General features: G+C 45.3%; 1 protein-coding gene across 1 annotated transcript in view; it reads right to left on the bottom strand.

The window, feature by feature from the left end:
- Window positions 1-24751, bottom strand: part of LOC115092515 (lysine-specific demethylase 6A-like) — a 716945-nt gene that overhangs the window by 18523 nt on the left and 673671 nt on the right. Inside the window, 1 exon segment of the mRNA XM_029603412.1 lies at window positions 381-507. Within this exon segment, the coding sequence (XP_029459272.1) occupies window positions 381-507 (127 nt within the window).

The raw sequence follows: 24751 nt of genomic DNA, 5'->3' as shown, positions 1-24751 counted from the left end.
GTGGAGCTCCACGAACTAACTGTGAGGCAACTGTACTGCGGAAAAGAAGCGACTGAAGGGGGGGCCTCGCATGGATAGTAGCATGCTGGGCATGCTCAGTGTGCTGGTCAAAGCTTCTAGAAACTTTGACAAAAGTTTTCCATGCCGGGTTCCATCGGATGAGGTCACCCACTTATGAGGATTAATATCCTGCTTGTCCTAGGAGAAGCTATGGCTGACAGGAAGTTGGCATTTGGTACACAGTGGAGTTCTAAGTTTGTGAAGCTCCTAAGGGGTAGAATGCAACAAGTTCCATGACTCAACAATGTGAAATCAAAATACTTACCATTGGAGAATTACTATTCATATCCACCCTGGAAGTTTATTTGCAGTTCACTAACCTCGCATATGCTACAGTAATGAGCAGGCTCATCCTTTGTTCGTCCATGCCACACAACTTCTTTTCCTGTAGCAATGAGAGCTTCCCTCAGTGTCTGACACTGCTTCAAAGTTCTCAGCAAGCAATACCTATGACAAACAAAGGAAATCAAATGACAACTGGAAAACTAACATTTGGTTCCCCTTCCCCCTACTGCCAGCAGACAATAAATTAGGAACTATAGACACATGTGTAAGTGCTACTGCATATGTCTGAATACAAGTCAAGTGATGAAAAAGAAGTCATACTCAAAAGATGAACTATTAATACCATCAACTTGGGAGAACCTATTGGATAACTGACTATTTTAGATAGTGATGTTCATACAGTAAAATACATACAATTATCAGCATGAGGAAGTTTATATAAAAACAGAAACATGATGGCAGAAAAAAAGACCATATGGCCCATCCAGTCTGCCCATCCAATTCATTTAGCATTATAATTCTCATCACTTCTTTAGAGATCCCCTATATTTATTCCATACTTTTTTGAATTCAGATACTGTTTTTGTCTCCACCACCTCCACTGGGAGGCTATTCCATGCATCCACTATCCTCTCTGTAAATAAATATTTACTAAGAATACTCCTTAATCTAACCCCTTTCACTCTTATCTCATGACCTCTCAATTCTAAAGCCTTCTTTCCACTGAAAAAGGCTCACCTCCCAGGCATGAAAACCTTTGAGATATTTGAATGTGTTTATCATATCACCCCTATCTCGCCTTTCCTCTATGCTTTAGAACGAAGACCACTGACCATTAGTAACTACCCTCTGGACAGACTCCATCCTGTATATAAGCTTTTGAAGGTGCAGTTTCCAGAACGGTACATAGTATTCCAAGTGAGGTCTCACCAGGGACCTAATACAGGGGCAGTATTACCTCCCTTTTTCTGCTTCCCATTTCTCTCCCTATGCAGCCAAGCATCTTTCTGGTTTTCACAGCTGCTTTATCCATGCTTGGTGTCATTAAGATCATCAAATACAATTACCCCCAGATCCTGCTCTTCCTTTGTGCTTAGAAGAATTTCACCTCCAATACACTGCAGTTGCTTACCTGTAACAGGTGTTCTCCTAGAACAGCAGGATGTTAGTCCTCACATGTGGGTGACATCATCCGATGGAATCCAGCATGGACAACTTTTATCAAAGTTTCTAGAAACTTTGGAAAGCAGACTGAGCATGCCCAGCCTGCTATCTGCGCATCCACGCGAGGTCCCCCTTCAGTCTTGTAACATAGCAAAGCTGACGAGCAAAAAATAAAATAACAAACCGATGGCGAACCCAACATCGTGGGGAGGTGGGCGGGATTCCTGAAGACTAACATCCTGCTGTTCTCGGAGAACACCTGTTACAGTAAAGCAACTGTGCTTTCTCCTAGGACAAGCAGGATGGTAGTCCTCACATATGGGTGAGGACAGAGCCCCACACTGCTCCTTTCGAGCAGAGGGACCAACAATGGCCGAACAAGGTGCCAATGGGCCCAACACAACTGTGGCGCTGTGGGGAAAAAACAGGTGGTGGTCTAGTCCCACCAGGAGCATGAGTGAAGAGAGTTGGGTTCAAGTCTGGAGCAGGTTGTGCAGGATGGACTGACCAAAGGTACTGTCCTGACGACTATCCCTGTCAAGGCAGTAGTGAGCTGCAAACGTGTGGAGGGAACTCCAGGTCACAGCCTGGCAAATTTCCATGACAGGGACCGTACGCATAAGGGCCACAGACGCCGCCATGGCACGCACTGAGTGAGCCTTCACTCTGCTGGCCAGCTAGAGACCTGCCTGCGCATAGCAGAAGGCAATACAATCCACCAGCCAGTTCGATAGGGTTTGCTTACCCACCGCTGCCCCCAGCCTGTTGGGGTCAAAAGACACAAAGAGCTGGGTGGACTGTCTGTGACTCACTGTGCGGTCTAGGTAAAAAGCTAGCGCCCATTTACAGTCCAGGTTATGGACAGCACGTTCCCCTGGGTGGGAATGTGGTCTCGGAAAGAAGGTGAGTAGAACAACTGACTGGTTGATATAGAAATCTCCTTGGGCAGGACCACACGGACGTGGAAGAACTTCATGTATGGTGCATAAGTAACCAAGGCCTGAAGCTTGCTGACCCTGCAAGCAGAAGTGATTGCCACCAGGAATATGACTCTCCAGGTGAGGAACTTCAGACTGTAGAACTGCAGGGGCTGAAACGGAGGCCACATCAGTCTCGCCAAGACCATGTTGAGGTCCCAGGATGCTGCTGGTGGCCGAAGAGGGGACTTCAGTTGGTGGAGACCCCTCATGAAGCGGCCAACTAGGGGCTGGACTGAAACAGGAGTGCCAGCGACCCCTCAGTGGTACACACAGACAGCGCTGAGGTGTACTCTGATGGAACTGGTCTGTAGCCCAGACTCAGACAGGTGCCACAGGTAGTCTAGCAGCCGGGGGAGAGGGCATGAGAAGGAGTCCAATCCATGCCCTCCGCTCCAGATGGAAAAGTGAGGTGTAGGACTTCCTAGTGGAAGGTTTCTGGGACTCGATCAGGACCCGAGAAACAGTCCAAAAGTGTAATGGCTGGAGGATCACATGCTCAACATCCAAGCCATGAGGGCTAGTGCCTGGAGGTTCAGGTGGCACAGGGTGCCCTGGTTCTGCAATAGGAGTGTGCTGTCCCCAACAGGATGGGCGCATGGACTGACAGGTCCTGGAGGAGTGGAAACCAGACCTGCCGAGGCCAGGAGGGTGCCAATAAGGATCATGGTCCCCCCATCCTCCTGCAGCTTCGACAGAGTCTTCGAGAGAAGCGGGAGAGGTGCCCCCAGTGAAGGGAGAAGGTATTGCTGGCTGGATGACCGTTCCCCCACTACTAAGGAGCAGAATCTGCTCACCTTGTGATTGAGAGGGGAAGTGAACAGGTCTGCTTCCGGCGTATCCCAGCAGTGGTATAATTTGGCCAATACCGCAGGGTTGAGGGACCACTCGTATGGATGGAAGGACCGACTGAGGCGGTCTGCCCGCATTTGAGGTGACTTGGCAGGTAGGTTGCCCTGAGGTACATCCCTTGGGAGAGGGCCCAGTTCCAAACCTGCACTGCCTCCCGGAAAAGGAGGAACGAACCCGTGCCACCCTGTTTGTTGATGTACCACATTGTGACCCGATTGTCCATCCTGACTTCTTTGGACAACAACTGATCCCGAAATGCCCACAAGGTGTACTGTATTGCCCAAAGCTCCAGAAAATTTATCTGGCAACATGCTTCGGCAGCGGTCCAAAGGCACTAAGTGTGCAGGCTGACTGTGTGGGCCCCCCATCCTTGAAGAGAAGCATCGGTGGTGAGGGTCACCTGGGGCGGCGCTGGTTGGAAGGGAAGTCCACGTTCCAGATTGGGGAGGGCTTCCTACCAGGTCAAGGCTAGCTTGAGAGGGTCCATGACCATGATCACAGCCTCCAGATCCTGGGATGCCTGCTGCCACTGAGATCGCAAGGTCCACTGGGGGGTCCTAAAGAGGCGGGCAGGCTAAGAGTGTCACATGGATGGAGGCAGCTATGTGGCGGAGTAGGAGACAGGCTGACACCTTTTCATTGTTACAGATGAGGGTGGCAAGCGAGAAGAGGGCAACTGCCCAATCCTTGGGCAAGAAAGCTTTCGCTTGTGCCGTGTCCAACCTGGTGCCTATGAAGTCCAATTGGGAGGACAGGCAGAGGTGCCACTTGGGGAAGTTGATAACTAACCCCACAATATGCAGGGTCTGAATCGTTAGAGCCAGAGCTTGCAAGGCTCTAGAGCGGGAGTTGCTCCTGACCAGCCAGTCATCCAGGTATGGGAACACATGGACCGAGCAACGCCCAAGGTAGGTAGCCACCACCTCCATGCATTTGGTGAAGATGTGGGGGGCTGATGCCAGCCGAAAGGGCAGCACTCTGTACTGAAAATGCGCATTCCCCACCACGAAGCGGAGGTACTTCCTGTGGTTGGGGGCGATCGCAATGTGTGCATATGCCTCTTTCAGGTCAAGGGAACAAAGCCAGTCTCCTCTTCGGAGGAGGGGGATCAGCGTGCCCAGGGAGACCATCTTGAATTTTTCTCTTATGAGAAACTTGCTCAACGCACTGAGATCGAGGATGGGGCGCAAGCCGCCATTCCTTTTTGGGATGAGGAAATACCTTGAATAGAACCTGTGGCCCTGCTGTCCGCAAGGGACTGGATCCACTGTGCCTGCTGAAGAAGGGCATAGAGTTCTTGTTGAAGAATGACCAAATGGGCGGATGAACCCAATGATGGACATGGGAGAGAGGTCTCTGGGAGCCAGCTGAAGTGCAGACAGTACCCTTGGCGGATGATGAAAAGGACCCAGCGGTCCGACGTGATCTCCTCCCAGCGCTGGACGAAGCTGAGGAGCCTGACACCGACTGGTGGATTGGGTGCCAAGGCAACTGCCAATTGACTTTTGCTCCCTCGCCAACAGTCAAAAAGCCCGTGGCAGGGGGGTGCGGTTGGGGTCTGGGGCCCTGATGTTGGCGGGAGCAACCCCTAGAACTGGTCCGGTGTGCGAGTCCGAGCAGCTGGAGAGTAATACTTCCGCTGCTGGTAGAAGGGCTTACGAGAGCCTTGCCTGGAGGTTTCCTGGCTGAGGATGGCACTTCTGAGGGACTAGCAGATGGTTGCTGGAGGGTGTCATGAAGGTCCTTTAGCTGTGCCATTGCATCCCAGACCGTATCCCCGAACAGTTTCTCGCCTGTATAGGGGAGATCGGCGAGCCTATCCTGGACCTCCAGCCGGAGGTCCGAGGCCCTGAACCAAGCCATCCGTCTGCGCTGATGCTCATGGTGGCTAAGCGGGCTGCAGTTTCAAAAACATCATAGGTGGAGCACACCTCATGTTTCCCTGCTTCCAGACCCAGCGAGGCAATGGCGGCAAGCGCTTCCTGCTGCTGCAGGGAAAGGCCCTCTGCAATATCCTGGACCTGCTTCCAGAGACTGCGGTTATATTGAGTCATGTAAAGTTGGTAAGCCGCAATGCGGGCGACCAACATAATGCCTTGGAAGATCTTTCTTCCTATGGCGTCAAGTTCCCTATGTTCATGTCCTGGAGAAGCAGAGGCATGGGTGCAGGGAGCGCTGGGCCTTTTTTAGGGCGGACTCTACTACCACTGATTGGGTGGGGAAGCTTCCTCCTTTCGAACCCAGGGCCTGCTGCACCAAGTAGGGGGCATCAGCCTTCCTATTTACAGGGGAGAAGGAAATGGGGGTGCTCCAACATGCGGAGGAGAAGTTCCTTAAAAATGTCGTGGATCGGAACTGCACGATCTCTTTAGGAGCGTCAATGAACTGGAGCACCTCCAGCATCTTGTGGTGCACATCCTCCTCCGTAAGGAGCTAAATGGGGATGGCCTCAGCCATAGCATCTAACAAAGCCCGCAAATGACAGGTCCTCAGACTGGTGCTGCTCCTCTGGGGCAAAGGCTCTGACAGCAGGTTATCTGAGTACTCAGAGGACGAGTCTGTGGAGTCATCACCCCAAGGATCATAAGTACCCTCTTCCTCACTCAGGCCAGGACGCCAAGGGCCATGAGGCATCAACCCTGGGCTCCCATGGCACCAATGGATCCCACCCGGCATTGAGGGGGGGGGGGGGTCGTCGGCCGGGGGTAAGCCAGAAGGGCCCAGCAGCGGCTTGGGGAACTGCAAGTGAGGGTGCCCGGTCCTGGAGGCTTCATCCTCCTCGGAGGACCTGCAAATCGGGATCGCTCCAGTGGAGGGCATCGGTGGCCGGCGGGGAATCGACGGCCCCTCAGGCACCGGCTGCGTCAGTAGGGTGCAGAGAAGGACATCCAGATGCTCCAGCAAGGGTGCCAACATCGATGGCAGAGGCTCAGGCACCAGCATGGGGGCTGATGGCGCCGGCATCTCAACGCCTTGAGCACCGCTGCCTGCACCCTGTGGTCCAACTCCGCCAGGAAGTCCTGAGTGGTCAAGACTGATGGAGGGGGACAAGACATTGCCGGCTCATCCTTGGGTCCTCGAGGTGGCACTGGTATCTGTGGGGAACGCCTCAGGCTACTGGGGGTACTGGAGGATGGGGCCTCCCGGTGGCCGGTGCCGCTTCGATGGCGACTGCCGATGCCACTCCGGAACCGTGTTGAGATGGTGTTGGTGCTTCCAGGATCGTTTCCGATGTTTGGCCCGATCTTTCCCTGGCACCGAGGAAATCTATGACCCCGAGGGTCTGGGGGGGGGGGGGAGGGGAGAGACCACCGAGGATTGATCTCCCCGATCCTTGGGGTGGAAATCAAAGGGACCGGGAGAGTCAGAGACGGGATTGGCTCCCCGTGATCCTTGGGCGTCGAAGCAACTAACACAGGAGTGGAGGATGTCGGGGTCCCGAAAAGTTTCTACATTTTGTCGTGGTGCGCAAGACACCCCTTGGGTGACATCTGATCGCACAGACGACATCCACAGATATCGTGTGAGGCCCCCAGGCAGAGGATGCAAACCTCATGTGGGTCCGAGATGGACATAGTCCGCGGACACTGGGGGCACCGATGAAAACCGGTCGACGCCATGAAAAAGACCTAGCGTGTGGTCGATGGCTGACAGGGCACCAAGAGGTGGGAAGTTGGGAATAGACTGCAAAATCGAGCAAAAATTGAAAAGAACCTACTGTACTGGGAGGGCACTGACTGCAAAGGGGGCCCCGATGAGGATTAGAGAAAAACTCGAGAAATTCGAGAGAAATTTTGAAAAAAAGTGAAGCTCCATGGACTGCGAGGCAACTGCACCGCGGAAAAGAAGAGACTGAAGGGGGACCTGGCGTGGACGCGCAGATAGTAGCATGCTGGGCATGCTCAGCCCTCTGGCCAAAGTTTCTAGAAACTTTGACAAAAGGTTTCCGTGCCGGGCTCCATTGTATGATGTCACCCACATGTGAGGACGACCATCCTGCTTGTCCTAGGAGAATATACCTTTCCCTTGGGTTTTGAATCAAACATGATTTTTCTGCATTTTCCAGGATTAAATCTTAGCTGCCAAACCTTAGACCATTCCTTGATCCTCACTAGATCCCTCCTCATATTTTCCACTCCGCCCTGGCTGCCCACCCTGTTAAAGATTTTGGTATCAATGGCAAAAAGACAAACCTTTCCCAACAGCCCTTCCATTATGTCACTCACAAAAATGTTGAAAAGAACCAGTCCAAGGAACAATCCCTGAGACACACCACTCCTTAGAGAAGAATCCATTTATCACTACCCTTTTGTTGCCTCCCACTCAGTCAGTTTTCTAACCCAGTCAGTCACTCTATGATCCATACCAAGGGCACACTATTTATTTTATTTAAATTTAATATACTGAACTTTGTGTGCTCTTCTCTGGGTGGTGGATAAGAACTCACTACTGCCGAGATTTTGTGAATGTAATAAAAATGCAATAAAAAAAGATTTAAGCAAATTTAATATAATGCTTGCAAAACAAGTTAGCCAAGTTCCAAAAGTCTTCTGTGTGGAACAATGTCAAAGGCCTTGCTGAAATACAAGTACACTACTTCTAGCGCTCTTCCTTGATCCAACTCTCTGGTCATCCAGTCAAAGAAATTGATCAGATTTGTCTGATAAGATTTATTTCCGGTAAAACCATGCTGCCTCAGATCTTGCAAGCCACTGAATTCCAAAAATTTCACTATCCGGTTTTAGTAGCGATTCCATTAGTTTGCTCATCACAAAGGTCAGAGTAACTGGCCTGTAGTTCCCAGCCTCCTCCTTACTTCCACTTTTATAAATAGGAACATCCGCCCTTTTCCAGTCCTCTGAACTACTCAGACTTTAAAGTAGCACTAAAAAGGTCAACCAGCAGAGCTGCCAGGACATCTCTACGTTCCCTTAGCACCCTTGGATGTATCCTATCCGGTCCCATCACCTTATCTACTTTAAGTTTAGTTAGCTCCTCAAGAACACACTGTTCTGAAAATCAATTGAAGTTGACCTCATTTCCAATTTTATCTGTGTTTGTTCTATGTGGTCCTGCTCTAGACCTTCCACAGTGAACACCAAACAGAAATATTTGTTAAGCAATTTTGCATTTTTCCCTCATCAGCCTCTACATATTCCTCCCCTTCACCTTTGAGTCTCACTATGCAACTTTTGTACTTCCTTTTATCAGTAACATATCTTTAAAAAAAAAAGTCTTATCCCCTGTTTTACTGTATTTGCTATTTTTCCTTCTATTTCAATTTTTGCATTCCTGACTACTTCCCCAGTTTCTCAATTTGTCCAGATATTGTCGCCCGTCTTCCTCTTTCTGCAATCTCTCATAACTTATGAATGCTAACCTCGTCTACCTTACCTTTTCAGTTACTTCTTTGGAAAACCATAATGGTCTCTTTTTTCTTTTCCCTTTATTTACATTCCTACCAAAAATATTAGTTGCCCTTATAATCTCCTTTTAATTTTTGTCCATTGTGCTTCTACTTCCAATAGATTTTTCCATCCAGCTAACAACTCCTTGAGGTGCTCCCCCATTTTGAGAAAGTTAGCTTTCTTGAAATCTAGGACCCTCGCTTTAGAATGAACCTTCATTTCTTATGACCCTAATAATAAAATACACCATCCGATGGTCACCAGGTACCCAGATGATCGTCCACTACAATATCAGAAATACTTTTTTCAGTGATCAAGTTCAGAATTTAAAAAATGACTTTGCAAATACAAGAATTTGTAAATAGTACAATTTACTTAGAGCGAGAAAGAATAAGTTTATGGTTTATTTGTTTTTCTATACCGTCGTATCAGTGGGAACCTTCACAACGGTTTACAATCATTTAACAAGGAAAGTACAATAATGAAATAGTAAAAGGATGATAACAGTTATCATATATAGAGAAGAAAGAAAATAGTAATGGCAGATAGAGTATTCTAAAATGTTATAGACTAAAATATAAATATCAAAGGACGATAACAAATCATGGGAGCGCAGCTAAATAGCATAATGAGATAAACGAAAACAGATGTAAAGGTTGATATCTGCTTATCTAATACTGTCAGTTACTGCAATATTGTGAGTTTATCCTATACCGTCTTTGTAGGCTTGTCGGAATAGCCAAGTTTTGAGTATTCTTAAAAATAACTCACAGAACAATGATAAAGAAACAAGCATACATAGGCATACATAGGCTAGCAGTAAATCTCAGCTTCCATAGATTACTTTAACATCCATTTGTGACCCAGAGCCTGAAAAGTAAAATTCACCTGATCCTTAGTAATACAGTAAAGAACTGCTCCAGGGCAAACTGAATACTTTACTCTGCTGTCATTAAATTGATTACTTATCAAGCAGCTATATAGCTATTGAACTCAATAAATGAGGTTTTTAATTTTTTGTTACTACAAAAATAGAATAAGAAAAAGGTAAATGATTAGATGCACAAAAGCACTTTAATTCCAAGCACTTCTACTCAGTATGTTCCTCCTTGAGCTGCTGGACTCTGCCCATAACTCTGGTCACCCCAATGGCGTCAGAGGCCTGTGAGGCTTTAAGAAAGGCAAGTGTACCAGTCGCTACAACCTGTTTAGCTTGCTTACCATCCATCTCATCAGCTGCACAGAATAACTTTAATTCTAAGTACTGCTACTCTAAGATAAGAATATGCCTGATCTTCCTCGAGTTGGATTCTGCCTATCCTGACGGCATCAGATACTTGTGGGGCTTGAAAAAAGTGTGGTGGGCCATCAGCAAAGTGCATCGGCAAGGGATGTACTCCTTTGCTTTTCCCTTTGTTTGCAATTTTGGTTGCATTTTAATCTTGAGTTGTTTCAGTTTCATATGTGGCTATTTTAAAGTTTTCTTTTATGGTTATATGTTGTTAATAGTTTTATAATGGATCTTAAGCCCATGCCGATATCTTCGATTATGAGAAATGGTCACTATGAAGAAGCCTCCCTGGATTAAACAGCGTGGAGACAGCAACTGGAATATCCAATGTTGGCTTAATCAGACTGTGAGTAAAGTGCAATTGTCCATATCATTACAGATGAAAAACATTAATATTTAAGAGCAGGGGAGGATGGAGCAGTCGTAGCAGATTGAACCAAGGAAATAACAGAAAATTGCTTCTGGGTAAAAATGAAAGAGGAAAAATTTGAACACCCATATCTCTTTGCAAAATTGGCCCTGAGCTTTGCTACACAGATGAGAGATCTACTCTGGAGTGATCTGAGGAAAGAATTTGTCTGTACTGACATGCTGAACCTCACCGGTCCATCGGGGCTTCAAGCATCTAACCCCCCCCCAGTGAAAGTAACTATCCTGGCTCCTGTACTGCCTTCCTGCTGGCCAAACTGTCATAAGAACATAAGATATGCCATACTGGGTCAAACCAAGGGTCCATCAAACTCAGCATCCTGTTTCCAACAGTGGCCAATCCAAGTCACAAGTACCTGGCAAGTAACCAAACAAACAGATTCCAAGCTACTATTCCTTATTGATGAATAGCAATTTATGGACTTCTCCTCTAGGAACTTATCCAAACCTTTTTTAAACCCAGTTATACTGACTGCTGTAACCACATCCTCTGGCAATGAATTCCAGAGTTTAATTATGCATTGAGTGAAAAAGAATTTTCTCTGATTTGTTTTAAATGAGCTACTTGCTAACTTCATGGAGTGCCCTCTAATTCTTTTATTGTCTGAGAGAGTAAATAACCGATTTACATTTACCTATTCAAGTCCTTTCATAATTTTGTAGACCTATATCATATCCCCCCCTTCAGTTGTCTCTTCTCCAAGCTGAATAGCCCTAATCCCTTTAGCCTTTCTTTATAGGGAAGCTGTCCATGCCCTTTACCATTTTGGTCACCCTTCTCTGTACTTTTTCCAGTGCAACTATATCTTTTTTGAGATGCAGCAACCAGAACTGCACATAGTATTCAAGGTGCGGGCTCACCATGGAGCAATACAGAGGCATTATGACATCCACTGTTTTATTCGCCTTTCCCTTCCTAATAATTCCTAACATTCTATTTGTTTTTTGACCGCGGCAGCACACTGAGCAGACGATTTCAATGTATTATTTTATTTTATTTAAAAGACTTTGTATACCGTAGTTCGAATATACATCACAACGGTTCACAATATGAAGACATTAAACAGGTAAAGATAATAAAAGCATAACAGTATATAGAGTGCGTTATAATCTAAAATGCAAAACACAATGGTTTAAAAATAAACACAGATATAAAAAATAATTTCAAAGAAAAAAACTCTGCTATTTAGTGACCTTTTTTAGATGTTCCGAATAGGCTTGCTCGAAGAGCAATTATCCACTATGATGCCTAGTTCTCTTTCCTGGGTGGTAACTCCTAATATGGAATCTAACATCGTGTAACTATAGCAAGGGTTATTTTTCCCTATATGCATCAACCTGCACTTGTCCTCATTAAATTTCACCTGCCATGTGAATGCCCAATCTTCCAACCCTACAAAGCTCCTCCTGCAGTTTATCACAATCTGCTTGACATTTAACTACGCTGCATACTTTTGTGTCATCTGCAAATTTGATCACCTCACGCACCTCAAAGCACCGGTCCAAGTACAGATCCCTGAGGCACTCCACTGTGAAAATAGACCATTTAACCCTACTCATTTTCCTGTCTTTTAACCAGTTTGAAATCCACAAAAGGACACTGCCTCCTATCACATGGCGTTTTAGTTTTCTTAGAAGTCTCTCATGACAGACTTTGTTGAACACCTTCTGAAAATCCAAATACACCACATCTACCAGTTCACCTTTGTCCACGTTTATTCACCTTTCAAAAAATGTAGATTTGAGAGGCACAATCCAGTAAACCATGTCTATCTAAATGTTTTGTGATTTTCTTCTTTATAACAGTTTCCACAAATTTTCCTGGCACAGAAGTCCGGCTCACTGATCTATAGTTTCCCAGATCACCCCTGGAGCCCTTTTTAAATATTGAGGTTTCACCGGCCATCTTCCAGTCTTCATGCACAATGGATGATTTTGATATGTTATAAATTAACTGTAACTGGTCTCAAATTTAATTTCTGAGTTCTTTCAGAATGCTGGGGTGTATACCATTTGGTCAATCTGGCCTATTGCATCTTCCAGTTCATCTAAATCGTAACCTTTGAAAACTGTCTTCGGAATCGGTATCTCTCCAATATCTGAAGCAAAGAATTTGCTGTCTTTCTGCGATGGCCTTATCTTCCCTAAGTGCTCCTTTAATCCCTCTATCATCTAATGGTCCAACAGACTCTCTCGCAGGCTTTCTCTTTGGATATATTTAAAAAAATATTAATTATGAGTTTTTGCTACTATGGCAAACTTCTTTTCAAATTCTCTCTTAGCCTGTCTTATCATCATCTTATATTTAACTTGCCAATGCTTATGCTTTATCTTATTTTCTCATGATGGATCATTCTTCCAATTTCTGAATAAAGATCTTTTGGCTAAACAGCCTCTTTCACCTCACTTTTTAACCATGCTGGCAATTATATGGCCTTCCTTCCACCTTTATTAATGTGTGGAATACATGTGGTCGGTGCTTCTAATGTTCACACCTGTTGCACACTCTTAACCTTTGTGGCAGCACCTTTCAGTTTGTTTTTTTTTTAAACTATTTTTCTCATTTTATCAAAGTTTCCCTATTGAAAGTTTAGTGCTAGAGCCATAGATTTACTTACTTGTCCCCTTCCAGTTATTAATTCAAATTTGATTGTTATGACAACTATTGCCAAGTGGCTCCACCACCGTTACCAATCTCACCAAATCCTGTGCTCCACTGAGAATTAGATCTAAAATTGCTCCCTCTCTTGTCGGTTCCTGAACCAATTGCTCCATAAAACTGTCATTTAATCCATCCAGGAAGTTTATGTTTCTAGTATGTCCTGATGTTACATTTACCCAGTCAATATTGGGGTAATTGAAATCTCCATTACTGCACAACCAATTTGGTTAGCTTCCCTAATTTCTCTTACCATTTCACTGTCCGTCTCATCATTTTGGCCAGGTGGATGGTAGTATACTATTGCTTTACTTTTCCCCAAACGCACAAGGGATATCTACCCACAAATATTCAATTGTCCATTTAGTCTCTTGCAGAATCTTTTTTTTTTTTTTTTTGTAATATATATTTATTATTGCTCACAATGTAACAATATCATAATGGCAACATCCCGAACAAAACTGGGAAACATGCAATGGTAAACTTTCGATTTGGTGTTGCACAAAAACAAACCAATAGCGTAAACAGTAAATAGGGAATGAAGGGTATGACTTAGCAAAAGCAGGGACAACTAATGACCCATTGGATCATACATACAGTGAAAATAAAGGCTTCATTCAGAGCAATATATGATTTATCCCTTTGTCTCCCACCCTAACCCACCCTACAAAGAAAAAAACCCAATCCCCCCCACCCCAGCCTTCCCCCCCCCCCCAAGTGGTGTCCTTAGAACTCTACTAAAACTGCAGTGGGCTCCGGGGTTAAATACCTGCGCAGCGGGGCCCACAACTTCTCCATCTCTGTCTTACGTTTGGTAGAACTGCCTTGGTAACTTTGGAATTCTAAGGTGTACATATGAACCACATGCCTAAACCAACCCTCATGGTTCGGCGCACACTCTGAGGTCCATTTAGATAATATACACTTCTTACCGCTATGACTTGCGTTCTGGATAAATGGTAAGTAGGACATGGCAAATTTTTTAGGCTCGTCAGATACCACTCCAAAAGCCAGAGCATGGGACCCGCCGGCAGGGAGGTTCCCAGCAGCTTGTCGCATGTCTCTCTGATGTCCGCCCAAAACGTCTGCAACACAGGGCAGTCCCAAAACCTATGCTCAAACGTACCCATTTGGGGAGTTACATTTAAGACAAAGAGACGACTTGGTGATCCCCATCCGGTACGCTGTATCTTGGGCTATATAAAATGTCTGAGGAATTTATATTGAAGTTTCTCGGTAAGCTACACAGATAGACCAGGTAGGCAGAGATTTAAAACTATTAAGGAACTCTTGTTCTGTGAGAGTAAAAGCTTCCTATCCTTCCCACCTTCGATAGGGGCAGAATATGTACATCACATTTCATATACACCTGAAGACCCTACCATAGGAAGCTATCCGTGGCCTAGTCGTGGGGGGAGAGAAGACCAAATCCAAAAGGTCCCAGAATGGGCGAGACAGCTCAAACTCACGTCCCCTTGCCCTTAAGAAGCTACTGAGCTGTATATAGGCATATGTATCAGTCGGTGCCAGCATAAACTCAACTTGTAGTTCTGCAAAGGTTTTCAGATGTACGGAACCCTTGACATAACATTGGTAGACCCATATCAATCCCTTACGTTTCCACCTATGAAACACTGAGGCGGTAGCAGCGGGTAGAAACAACGGATTTCTTGCAGAATCTTTATCCTGCTGGACTCTATGCCATACCGGACATAAAGCACCATCCTGCCACCAAGTTGCTCCTCTCTATCACTGTGATATAATTTGTACCCTGGTATGGCACTGTCCCATAGGTTATCCTGCTTCCACCGTGTCTCAGATGCCAAGTCTATGTCATTATTCACTGCTATATACTAACTCTACCATCTTATTTATTAGACTCTTGCATTAGCATACAAACATTTCAAAGAGTGTTTATTTGTATTAACATTCTACTTTCCAGTTAACAGGGATAATTTGGAATTTTTTAGCTCAGGTGATTTTTTATTTATAGGGACATGGACTACTTTTCTTATTATTGGAACTTCTCTGTTGGGATGCCCCAACTCTAATGCTTCATTAGTATTCTTTGAAGATTCCTCCCTCTGATCCATGCGCTGATTAGCAACTGTCTGGTTTCCCCTTTATACTAGTTTAAAAGTTGCTCTATCTCCTTTTTAAAGGTTAGTGCCAGCAGCCTGGTTCCAAGCTGGTTAAGGTGGAGCCCATCCCTTCAGAAGAGAGTCCCTCTTCCCCAAAAGGTTCCCCAGTTCCTTACAAAACCGAATCCCTCTTCCTTGCAACCATTGTCTCACTATGCATTGAGACTCTGGAGCTCTGCCTGCCTCTGGGACTTGCATGTGGAATGGGGAGCATTTCTGAAAATGCTACCCTGGAGGTTCTGGATTTCAGTTTTCTACCTAAGAGCCTAAATTTTGGATTCTGGAACCTCCCTCCCACATTTTCCTATGTCATTCGTGCCCACATGTACCACGAAAGCCGGCTCCTCCCCAGCACTGTCTAAAATCCTATGTAGGTGACGTGCAGGTCCAACAACCTTCTCACCAGCTATCTACTATTCCTAATAATCGAATCACCAACTAAGACGCCGACCTAACCCTTCCCGCCTGGGCAGTAGCTCTGGGAGAGACATTCTCAGTGCGAGAGATTAATGCATCACCTGGAGAGCAGGTACTTGCTACAGGATCATTTCCTGCTGCACCAGGTTGATGATCTCTGACCAGGAGACCTTCCTTCAAGGCAGCATCAGGGCTGCCAGACTGAAATTGGTCTCATCTATATACCTTTTTTGTCTGCCTCATTTCCTCCAGGTTCTGCCACTCTAGGCTCCAGAGATCGAACTCATTCGCTGAGAAAGCAAATGTTTCTTACCTGTAACAGGTGTTCTCACAGGACAGCAGATGTTAGTCCTCACATATGGGTGACATCATAGGATGGAGCCCAATCACGGAACACTTTTGTCAAAGTTTCTAGAACTTTGACTGGCACCTACTGGGCATGCTCAGCATGGCACTAAACCTGCAGCCAGCAAGGGTCCCTCTTCAGTCTTGTTTAAAGCTACAGGAAGTGCCGAAAAATAAAAATAAAACGTAACTAACCCAACACCGCAGGGTAGCGGGCGGGTTTCGTGAGGACTACCATCCTGCTGTCCTGTGAGAACACCTATTACAGGTAAGCAACATTTGCTTTCTCACAGGACAAGCAGGATGGTAGTCCTCACATATGGGTGAGTACCGAGCTGAGGATGTCCGAGAAATGCACCAAATGTACCAAAGATGTGCAATAGGCACAAGGACTGAGGAGGAATTTGGTAGAGGGTATCCTGAACCCTAACGGGCAGGCAGAAGGGCGTTGGTACATCAAGTTGTAAAAAGGTTGCGCAAGAAAGATTGGCCGAAGATGGAATCTTGTCTTCCAGCCTTGTCTAAGTAATAATGGGCTGTAAAGGTACGGAGAGAACTCCAGGTAGCAGCCCTGCAAATGTCAGGAAGCGGCACAGAGCATAGGTGCCCTACTGAAGTCGCCATGGCCCTCACAGAGTGTGCTTTAACATGGTCTTGAAGTGGAATGCCTGCTTGCTGATAGCAAAAGGATATGCAGTCCGCTAACCAGGAGGAGAGAGTCTGCTTACCCACAGGCTGCCCCAATTTGATGGAATGGAAAGAGACAAACAATTGAGTGCTTTTCCTGTGGGCAGCTGTACGGTCTAGACAGAAGGCTAGAGTCCGTTTGCAGTCAAGGGTATGCAGAGCCTGTTCTCCTGGATTGGAAGTGGGGGCTTGGGAAAGAAAGTAGGTAGTATAATGGATTGATTGATGTGAAACTCCGATACTACCTTAGGTAAGAACTTAGGTTGAGTATGGAGTACTGCCCTGTCCTGCAGAAAGTTTAGAGTAGGCGGATAGGTAACTAGGGTCTGTAACTCACTAACTCTGTGAGCAGATGTGATTGCCAAAAATAAATCATTTTCCATGTGAGATAGCAAAGATCACAGGATTGGAGAGGCTCGAATGGTGGTTTCATGAGCTGACCCACAACCAGATTGAGGTCCCAAGAGTGGGCCGGAGGGCGTAGTGGAGGCCTGAGGTGAAGCAAGCCTTTCAGAAAACATGTTACGAGGGGTTGTACTGAAATAGGAACATCCCCGACACCTTTATGGAAGGCGGCCACTGCACTGACATGCATTCTGATGGAGGAAGTTTTTAGACCTGATTCTGACAAGTGCCAGAGATAGTCTAGAAACTTCGTGGTAGAAACAGGTAAAGGGATCAAGGGACTGAGAAGAACACCATGACTTAAACCTGTTCCATTTGTATAGGTAAGACTTTCTCATGGAAGGCTTCTGTGAAGCAATCAGGACACGGGAAACTGGCTCCGAAAGATTAAGTGGCTGAAGAATTAACCTTTCAACATCCAGGCTGTCAGGGACAAAGCTTGAAGATTGGGGTGGCGTAGGCACCCGTCGTTCTGAGTGATCAGAAGTGGGTCCGTTCCCAAGGGAATGTGCCTGCGAATGGAGAGATCTTGAAGTATTGGATACCACACTTGGCAAGGCCAGTGAGGTGCTATCAGGATCATGCATCCTTTGTCCTGACGTAACTTCACGAGAGTTTTCGAGAGAAGTGGAAGTGGAGGGAATGCATATAGGAAACCGGTTGCCCATGAGAGGGAGAACGCATCTCTTGGCTCTGAGTGTTGGCTGCGAGTGAGAGAGCAAAAGTTCTCTACCTTGCGGTTTTGAGGTGACGCAAAGAGGTCTATGCGAGGATGACCCCAACATTGGAATATTGCCGTCTGCTACTGTGGGGTGAGGGACCACTCCTGCGGATGGAAAGCGCGACTAGGTTGTCCGCCAACACACAGTCCACTCCCGGCAAATAGGTGGCCCTGAGGAACATCAAGTGGGAGAGGGCCTCCGCCCATATCTGCGCAGCTTCCTGACACAGTAGGTAGGAGCCCATCCCTCCCTGTTTGTTGATGTACCATATGGCTACCTGGTTGACCGTCTGAATCAGGATGACCTGATTGGAAAGGTGATCCTGAAATACCCTGAGAGCATATCTGATTGCTTGAAGCTCCAGGAAATTGATTTGGTGTTTGGCTTCCTCTGGAGACCAAATTTCCTGTGTTTGCAAATTGGCCACATGGGCTCCCCAGCCGAGGTTGGAAGCATCGGTGGTAAGAATTATTTAAGGGTCTGGAATCTGGAAGGGCAGGCCTTGGAGGAGATTGATCTGATTTTTCCACCAGGCTAGAGACTGACGGAGTAAGTCGGTGATGTGGACAGTGGTCGATAGAGGCTGGACGGATTGAGCCCATTGTGAACTTAGGGTCCACTGCATGACTCTCATGGCCAAGCGGGCCATTGGGGCAAACTGTACTGAGGACGATATGTGTCCCAGCAGGATGAGAAAGTGGTGTGCAGTCGAGCGGTGCTGAGACTGAAGCTGGTGTGCGAGAGAAATGAGAGTGAGAGCTAGCTGTCGAGACAGAAATGCCTGCAAGGTGTCCAAGTCTGCCCCTATGAATGATAAAGTTTGAGATGGGACTAAGCAGGATTTTGTGTAGTTGACGAGAAATCCTAGCGAAGTCAGAGTGTGTAAAGTAAGACGTAGGGACAACAGAGCAGCTTGCTGAGTGGGAGCCCTGACCAACCAATCGTCTAGATAGGGGTAGACGTGAACACCCTGAGTCCTGAAGAAGGCTGCTGCTACTACTACCAGGCACTTGGTGAAGACTCGTGGTGCAGATGCCAGGCCGAATGGGAGCACTCTGTATTGATAGTGCTTGGGGCCTACTAGAAATCTCAGGAACCTGCGATGAGATGGATTTATCGCAATGTGCGTGTACGCATCTTGGAGATCAAGAGAGCAGAGCCAGTCTCCTCTTTGCAGAAGAGGAAGGAGGCAACTCAAGGTTACCATCTTGAACTTTTCTCGTTGGAGGTACTTGCTGAGGGCACATAGGTCCAGAATTGGAGGATGGTATTCCTGAAGGTCCCGGTCTAGGTTCCAAAGGCATCGAGGGAAGTGCTGGAGGCACAGATGAAGGCATCGAGGGTACCGGTGCAGGCATCGATGGATGGATCTGTGGCGCTGATGGGTGCATCGGCATCGATGGTTGAGGCATCGGAAGAGCTCCCGATGGAAGAATGCGGAACGGTGTTTCCCTCCCGATGACAGAGTAAGCGGGGAGGGCACCGGAGCCATCGGTGACCCAGGATCCATCGGTGGAAAAGCGGCTATAAGCGCTTCCATCTTCGAGAGCAGCAGTGCCAGTGCTGCCGGAATCGGATCAGTGGTCGGTTCCACAATCAGCAATGGTTTCGGTGTCGGAGGAACTTGGAGTCTGTGCATTGCCTTATCGATGGCCTCCTGAACCATCCGGTCTAATTCTTCACGGAGACCTGGAGCAAGCAGCCCCGGCTCCGGAAGGGAAGAAGGAGGCAGAGGCATAACCGGAGGGACCACCGTTAAAGCGGAGTCAACGGCTCCCAATACCCATCCAGGTGAGGGTTGCCTCAGTCACCCGGTCGCAGAAAGGGTTGTTGCCTTTTCTGGACGGGGCTTTTTTCGATGGCAGCTCGGACGATGGCGAGGTCGAAGATTTTCCTTCCTCGAAGGTCCGAGACTTGCGGTGTCGATGCCGATGTTTGTCTCTGCGATCCCCTCGGTCCTGAGGAGAGTAGAGGTAGTCGAAGGCCGAGAAGTCATCGACGCCGGATGGTCACCGGCTGGTGGCCGATACTGGCGCAAAGTGGATGGTGCTGGTTCAGACGACGTCGATGCAATAGACGCGTTGGAGTTTGATAACTGAAGAGAAGTTCCATTTTGTCCATTCTGGCCTTGCGACCTTTTGGTGTCATTAAGGCACATTTGGGTGCAAGTCAGGACATCGTGCTCGCACCCGAGACACATTACACAGACTTTATGCGGGTCTGTATGGACATGGTGCGAGTACAGTCCGGGCACCGATGGAACCCCTTTTGAAAAAAATTTAGCCGCGGTTCGGTCGACGGCCAGTAGGCCGCAAGGGCCAAACTCGACGGGAATCGATCTAACCCGGGTAAAAACTTACCGGAGTACCGCAGAGTCAAAATTTCGAAGGAGGGACCCCTGTGGGGTATGAAAGTTTTTAGTAATTCTGTGAGGAAAATTCCTGTCAGGAATCTCTGTGGAGCTCCTTAAACCCGCGTGGCTACTGCTGTGCGGAAAAAAGAAGACCGAAGAGGGATCCTTGCTGGCTGCAGGTTTAGTGCCTTGCTGGCATGCCCAGTAGGTGCCAGTCAAAGTTCTAGAAACTTTGACAAAAGTGTTCCGTGATTGGGCTCCATCCTGTGATGTCACCCATATGTGAGGACTACTATCCTGCTTGTCCTGTGAGAAACAGGAGCTCTTTGCACCGGATGCACACATGCAACCTCTCACTGGTGGGTAAAATTCATACATGTGATAATGCAAAAGACTGTCCTCGGGCTCTAGCCCCAGCCCCTGCTATCATTCATGTGGAGGTGGGGGTGGGTGCAAGAGTTGGCGGGTGACGTCGTACGCCGGTGGTGCGTGCACTCCATCGCATGCACAAAAGAGCGTGACAAAGGAGTTCCTTTGTTCGCTCCTTCATGAGCGATGAGGAGCAATGAGCCAGAGATTATATCAGTTTATCCTTACAAAGATCATTTTTCTATCCCTGTCTTCGTGTATCAAGGGAGATATGCCATCTTGTCTAGTTCTTATCCAATGTTTGCGTATGGTCTCCCCCTGCTTGCTCGTCTGATGTTTCCGAATGATGATAAATGCTCAGGCAGTTAAAAGAAAACTGTATAGTATTTATGATTTAATTAGTGAAAAAAACAGATTGTTTTGTATTACAGAATCCTGGCTTCTAAATTGATTTTGTCATTCTTAACCAAATTAGTCCACCTGGATATTTAGTGGTCTCCCAACCAAAACAAAAGGAGCGAGGGTGGTGGCCTGTTGATCATTTATAAGGAGTACTCTAAGATGGCGCTTGAGGATTTGAGTGGTGACTTGCCTTATGAAATGTTAGTCCTTCACTCGATTGAGTTTAGTTTACGCCTGGTTTATTGTCCTCCAACATTGCTGCAACTAAATATCTCCTTTCTTTAAATAGATGATTTCCTCCAAGGATAACCTGAACAACATGATTATCTTTGGAGATTTTAATTTACATGCTAACCTCACTCCCCCCTCTGCATGCTGTACTCCGTTTCTTGATATCTTGGCATCTCTAGGCTGGGAACAACTTATCCCAGAACTGACTCACAAATGTGGTCACACCCTGGACCTTGTATTTCTTAATCATGCCTACATCAAAAGATGCAGGAATTGTTACAATTCAGTCAGTTTTCTGCTCTGACCATTTTCCTACATCAAAAGATGCAGGAATTGTTACAATTCAGTCAGTTCCCTGCTCTGACCATTTTCCTATCAGTTTTCAAGGCCCGCTTCTCAAAACAGCTCATATTGTTGATAATCCTTCACTTGATGGTCTGCTTTGCAGAGGGCACATTGATATCCAAGAATTTATAGAATTGATAGGAGCAGAAATCACCTCCTTTCTTTCAGTTGATATTCAATCCGGAGTTTCTAGTTTAGAATCAGTATTATCTAATAAAATTGATAAAATTGCTCCTCTTAGGTGGATACATAAATCCCAATCAAATTTTCTTCCATGGTTGACTCCTGCAGTGAAGGCACATAGACAATTACTTCACCGCAGTGAGCGCGAATGGTGTAAACTAAGTAGCATTGATTTATTAACTCATTACAGGTCACTTTTGAATACCTATTGTTCTCTGATGAGACCAAACAAGAATATTTCTCTAAACATATTAGAGAAATTGGTTATAATCCCAAAGAATTGTTTAAAATTGTGAAGTAACTGACATCTGATCCACGTAGCCTAACCATGAAATCTGCATTCGCAACAATCAATATTCATAGTGAGGATTTAATGTATCATTTTAAATCCAAGGTTTCAAAGATTACTGCCAGCTTTGTATCAGTCCCCGTCTGGTACCTAAATGAGAATACTGATCAAATTTCTATTTGGAATGAGTTTGATAACACTTCCATCATGGAACTTCTCAAAACATCTCAAATTAAATCTCTCATACTGTTCCCTGAACCCTTGTAATATTTCAATTCTAAAAACAGATAAGGACACACTCACGCCAGCTTTGAGTGCTCTGGTTAATCTAATATTATCCTAAGGTAATCTACCAGCTGTAGTGAAGAGAGCAGTTAAGACCTCTGTTTAAAAAAAAAAAAAAAGAAAAAGTGTGGCAGTGACATGTCTGATCCTAACAATTACTGACCAATCTCTTCAAAGTTATTCTTGGCTAAGCTAATTGAAACTCTGGTATTGACTCAATTTACAGATTTCATTGAAGAAAAACAGGTTCTTGACCCATACCAGCATGGGTTTAGAAAATTTAATAGTACTGAATTGCTAATATCTTCTTTACTAGATATCCTACACAGAGCCTTGCTGTAAGTAGGCCATAGCTACATTCTAGTCTCTGTAGACATTTCTGTAGCCTTTGATGATGTAGACCACTTCATCTTAATGCACCGTCTAAGGGAATGCGGTATAGCTGGCTCTGTCTTATGACAGTTCAGTTTTTTTTCCTCAGCGTACGCGTATTGAATTCAATAATCATTGTTCAAAATGGTCGGATACTGTTACAGGGGTTCCACAAGGTTCGGCTTTATAGGCAATGCTCTTCAATCTTTATTGAGCTCCGCTATATTAAATTCTTGCCAGCCTTTGCGATGGATACAAATTTTACACTGATATTCAGTTTTTTTGTCTATTTTCGCCCATCCTGGTCAGAAACAGTAGAACGTGTACAGATTTTCTGGTCAACCATTCAAAAATGGCTTTTCTACAATAAACTGGATCTAAACATCTCCAAAATTCAGTTTTTGCTAATCCAGACATCTCACTCTAAAATACAACACACATCCCTTACCATAGATAACATCAGCTTCCCTTTGAGTACGAATATAAAAATTAAGATGTACTACTAGACTCTTCTTTAACTTTTCATTCACAAGTCAAAGCATTCATTAAATCAGGATTTAACAAACTACAAGCATTATGCGGCCTGAAACATCTGCTGGATAAGTGACTTTTGGACAGTTGTCCAGGCTTGTATTCGACCCTTTGTTGATTATTGTAATTCTAACTATTTAGGCCTCCCTGCAAAGACACTAAAACAATTGCAGTTCTTATTTTTCACAGCGGCCTGCTCAATATCTGGTAACAAGTGGAAGGACCACATCACACCAGTTTTAATCGATCTGCACTGGCTACCAATTAATCAAAGAATATAGTACAAACCTGGCACTACAATTTTCAGATTGATTTTTTCTTCAGCCCCCCTTGGAATAATGCGTCAGGGGGACTTATCTTAAATGAAGTGTCATTGAAGCGATCACTCTAGCTGGATCAGTTGATCTCCATATGTTGAAAAGGTGTAGCCAGAAGCAGTGGCATAGCCAGAATTGATTTTTTGGGTGGGCACAAGGTTAACATGGGTGGGCTTTAGGCATGTAGGTCTACTAGTTGTTTTTTTTTACTGATAAATAATGCCATATACTGCACCCTAGAATGGCTTTCTAAGTAATTTGCAACAGCCATTATGCATCATGTATGAAACTTTAAAATAATTTACTTCAATTATTTCTAGCACTTACCAGCATTAAAAATTCCTTATTAATCAGAATTTATTTTATATTTATTGCAGTTTATAAATGCACAAGTACAGAAAACAATCAGATCCAATCATGTAATAAAACAAAAATTAATGTATTCTTTCATGAACCATCTTTGCAGAAAACCAGAAATCTTCATAAATACAATAAAATATAATTAATCATCAGAACAGGTGCAGCACAGAGCTAGGGCAATTCGAATTCTGGTGTCACCTCAGCAAAAAATAACCCTCCACTGCTATTTTGTGAAGTAACACAAACTCTTGCAAAGAAAGAGGCATCTAGAACCTTGCCATACAGTCACAGCACTGACTTTCAGGATTCAAATAACAGCAACCTTATGAAAAAGCAGCAATGCAAATACTATACCAGGCCCTAGAACATTAATACATCACCTACGGGAATAACAGAACAAGCTGGACTACTACTACAGAGAAACTACACTCTAGTAGAAATACTGCATTTCTGTCACACACCAGGCAAAACTGAGACCCGACCCTTACCTAATATAGAAATAAGAGACTATAAATTAGAAACAGAAACATGCAGATAAAACCAAAATAGAAAGCCTGAGAAACTAAAATTTCTGAACAGTGGAATACTTAAGAAAGAGCAAAATACAAAAATATAAGAAATATACTTTCCCAAAGATGACATATTTAAATTGCTCGTAATAATAAGGCTAAAGTACAACACATTATCAACAAAACAAATCACAGTGAATTACGTTTTTTTGTATCATTAAGTATTTATTTATTTATTTTATTTAATATATATTTCTATACCGGACTTCACGAATAGAATTCACAACAGGCCGGTTTACATGGAACTTAGGGGATGAACAAGTGTAACCAAAAACGAGAAGGCTGAATCAAGCAAAGTTACAT

This window comes from Rhinatrema bivittatum, chromosome 5, assembly GCF_901001135.1.
Source record: "Rhinatrema bivittatum chromosome 5, aRhiBiv1.1, whole genome shotgun sequence".
NCBI classification, from domain to species: Eukaryota; Metazoa; Chordata; class Amphibia; order Gymnophiona; family Rhinatrematidae; genus Rhinatrema; species Rhinatrema bivittatum.
The sequence above is the reverse complement of the archived record's forward strand: the minus strand, read 5'-3'. Positions and strand labels throughout refer to the sequence as shown.